At 41.0% G+C, this 2,904-nt stretch overlaps 1 protein-coding gene across 1 annotated transcript; it reads right to left on the reverse strand.

The window, feature by feature from the left end:
• Positions 1 to 1,309: 1,309 nt before the first annotated feature.
• LOC126607600 (phosphoenolpyruvate carboxylase kinase 1-like) lies at positions 1,310 to 2,673 on the reverse strand. Its single transcript, XM_050275266.1, has 2 exons — positions 1,843 to 2,673; positions 1,310 to 1,728 (listed from the first exon to the last, which is right to left on the reverse strand). The coding sequence occupies exons 1-2, from the start codon at positions 2,618 to 2,620 to the stop codon at positions 1,676 to 1,678; spliced, it is 831 nt and encodes a 276-aa protein (XP_050131223.1). The 5' UTR covers positions 2,621 to 2,673; the 3' UTR covers positions 1,310 to 1,675.
• Between the last annotated feature and the right edge of the window lie 231 nt (positions 2,674 to 2,904).

Raw genomic sequence — 2,904 nt, forward strand, 5'->3', positions numbered from 1 at the left:
ATTGTGGTAGCCGTATAGGGTTTAAAATCTTTGCATCTTATGCAAACTATCTACAAATCGAGAAATTGATCACTGAAAAAATTGTACCCATCTGGCAACTTTTGTATTTGATTGTTTTTAATAATGAAACACTCTTATCGCTTCTATGAAAAAAAATAAATAAAAAACTTCATCCACGTAATCAAATGGAGGGAGAGAAGCTAGCTAGTTAGGGATAGTAACTTGCGTACAACACATTTACCATCATGTGGCATTCTAAACTCAAGATTAATAATGTTATGTGTAAGTTTTTATCAGTATTATAATACATTATTGGATCAAACATTATGGTAACAATAAACTCGTTTTACCTAAGTTATCTGGCTACCATTCTATCAACTATCAAGCTGCTTAAAATGGAGTCCAAATAAGGACACATTTTGGAGGGATGACTCAAACACAAAAAAATTTAGTCAGAAGTAAATGTTCTTAACTACTTAACTTTACGAAGACTGAAAGAGTTTCTTGTTAGAAAAAAAAAAAAAAGGAACATTATCCAGATTGAACGTGGTTTCTACTTGCACGCACAGCTATATAAGCTATAGTAGTATAGCAAATCCATTGATCGAAAAATTACTGTTGTATGTCACTTCAAATTGTTTTTAAGAGTAAGACTTTCCCTTTTAATTGGGATAGAGAGAGATATATTACTCATATCTTACCTTATCTGTTAGGTAATTCTAGTGTAATTAGATTGGATACAACCCCTAAACGCTTCTAATCTTGTAAGTTGGAACCCAACAAGTTCACAAAAAAAGTTTTACGTATATACTATCATATTTTGGCCAAATGAATTTGAACTTTGGGTGTATTATTCATTCTAAAATTGACTAAACTGACAATTGTTTAGGTGTTCAAGTGCTCGCATTTTCATTTTAACTTTACTAATGAACCATCATTTTTTTTTTGTTCATTTTAGATGATCATACACTTTTAGATTTGGTTGGATTTTTTGGTAGAGTAACCTTTCATCAAAATGTTTTTGATCGCGTAAATGCATTACAGAGCCTTAAGAAGGACATCCATCCTTTAACGTAAAAAAAATTCATAAATACGACATATTGAATCAAAGATTTTATTTTTTATTTTTTATTTTTGAAAAAAGCGATATTATTTATACTAAGAGAGAGGAAGTGGGTTAGCCTTACAATATGTCAGCAATAATACAGTTCAAATTCGTTGAGAATCGAACATAAAACCTCTTACTTACTAATGAAGAGAAATATCAATAACCCGTAGTACTAAGTGATATTGATATTGAATCGAAGACTTTAGAAAATGATTTTCACCACTTTGCATTACACAGAGAACGAAAACTTCACATACAAGCAACAATCATAGGAAACTCCAAAGCTCTCATTACACATATCCAACCATATAATAATAAATTCAACAGAAAACAAAAGAAAAGAAGATACTCCGACCATCTTCAAAGCGCAGATAAAAGGTCGGTCCTTTTTTTTTCTTTTTCTTCTCCTTTCTTCCGACACCACCATCATCATCAGAGATCATATATATTTACAGTAGCTACTACTAGTGCCCGGAGCTTTACAAAACATCCATATAATCTTTCTCTTAATTTGTAATTATCCATAACCCGGCTTAATTAACCATCTTAATCCACAGCGATTCCCGCTTAATCAGCCACAGCTCTGGCCCCCTCCTCCCCACTTGTAATCCATGGATGCCCTGTACCCAAACAGCCCCAAATCAGTTTTCCCATCTTCCATTTTCCACTAAACAATCCAAACGGATGATTATCTGAAATTAATCAAACAAAAATGGACAGCTTAGACAACTTACTGAGGACTTGCTCAGCAGAGAACCTTCTAGAAACGTCCTTACACAGCATGCGCCGCAACAAATCCTTAAGGGCGGCCGACAAGGAGTTAAAAACCGTTGTCGGAAATCTCAAATTCGCTCTTAGCACCGCATCGAAGATCTCCGCCGCCGTTTCACCGTAAAACGGCGGGAACCCGGCCAGCATTATGTACAAAACGACGCCGCAGCTCCAGACGTCGACTTTCTCCCCGTACTCCCTTCCCGCCACCACCTCCGGCGCCACGTAGTACGGCGTTCCGACAACGCCGCCCATCTTCTCCCCCTCGCCGAAATTCTCGGCCGATCCGAAATCGGCGAGCCGGAGCCGTTCCTGGCCGTCGAAGAGGATGTTGTCCGGCTTGATGTCACGGTGAGCGACGCCGAGGCTGTGGCAGTGCGCGACAGCGTGCAAGAGCTGAGTCATGACCGAGGAGGCCTCGGACTCGGAGAAGACCCGGAGAGTGACTCGACGGTAGAGATCGGGCGAGTCGCAGAGGTCGAGGACCATGTGGAGGTGGTCGTCGTCCTCGTAGAGGTCGTGGAGGTTGACAACGTTCGGGTGCGAACCCAGGAGCTTCAGAATCTTGGGCTCCGTCAAGAGGCATTGGGCGTCGAGCGAGTCGCCCGAGTCGGCGATTCGCTTGTCGATAGATTTGACGGCGAAAGCGTCGCCGTTTCTGATCGCTTTGAAAACGACGCCGAACCGTCCGCGGCCGAGCTCCTCGCACAGCTGGTAGTCCCGCTTCAGTGCCTCGGTCATTAGTAAATAGTAACGGGTTTGATTTGCGGAGTCAAAGGGGAAGATTTTGTCGGGTTGGGTGGGATTTTAATAGGCGAAAATATACCGAAATTTACCAGGGAATATTCGCGGATAAATGGAATCCGCCTGTTCGTTTGCGCCACGTGTATCGTACAGAATCTAACGGCTGCAGCAGATTCGAGGTGAATTAAACGCCAGGAGGTTCTATTGAATTACAGAAATGCCCTTATCACCAGAACGTCATTTCCGTACCGGTGCCGTCCTTTCTCGTAAGCTGATATTCT

Source organism: Malus sylvestris, chromosome 16 (assembly GCF_916048215.2).
Source record: "Malus sylvestris chromosome 16, drMalSylv7.2, whole genome shotgun sequence".
NCBI lineage: Eukaryota > Viridiplantae > Streptophyta > Magnoliopsida > Rosales > Rosaceae > Malus > Malus sylvestris.

What these genes read in the sequence shown, in the direction of transcription:
- LOC126607600 (XM_050275266.1), bottom strand. Translation starts at nt 2,620, where the DNA reads ATGACCGAGGCACTGAAGCGGGACTACCAGCTGTGCGAGGAGCTCGGC. An exon ending in CTCTGCTGAGCAAGTCCTCA is followed by an intron (nt 1,729 to 1,842) that starts GTAAGTTGTCTA and finishes GTTTGGGTACAG; the next exon opens with GGCATCCATGGATTACAAGT.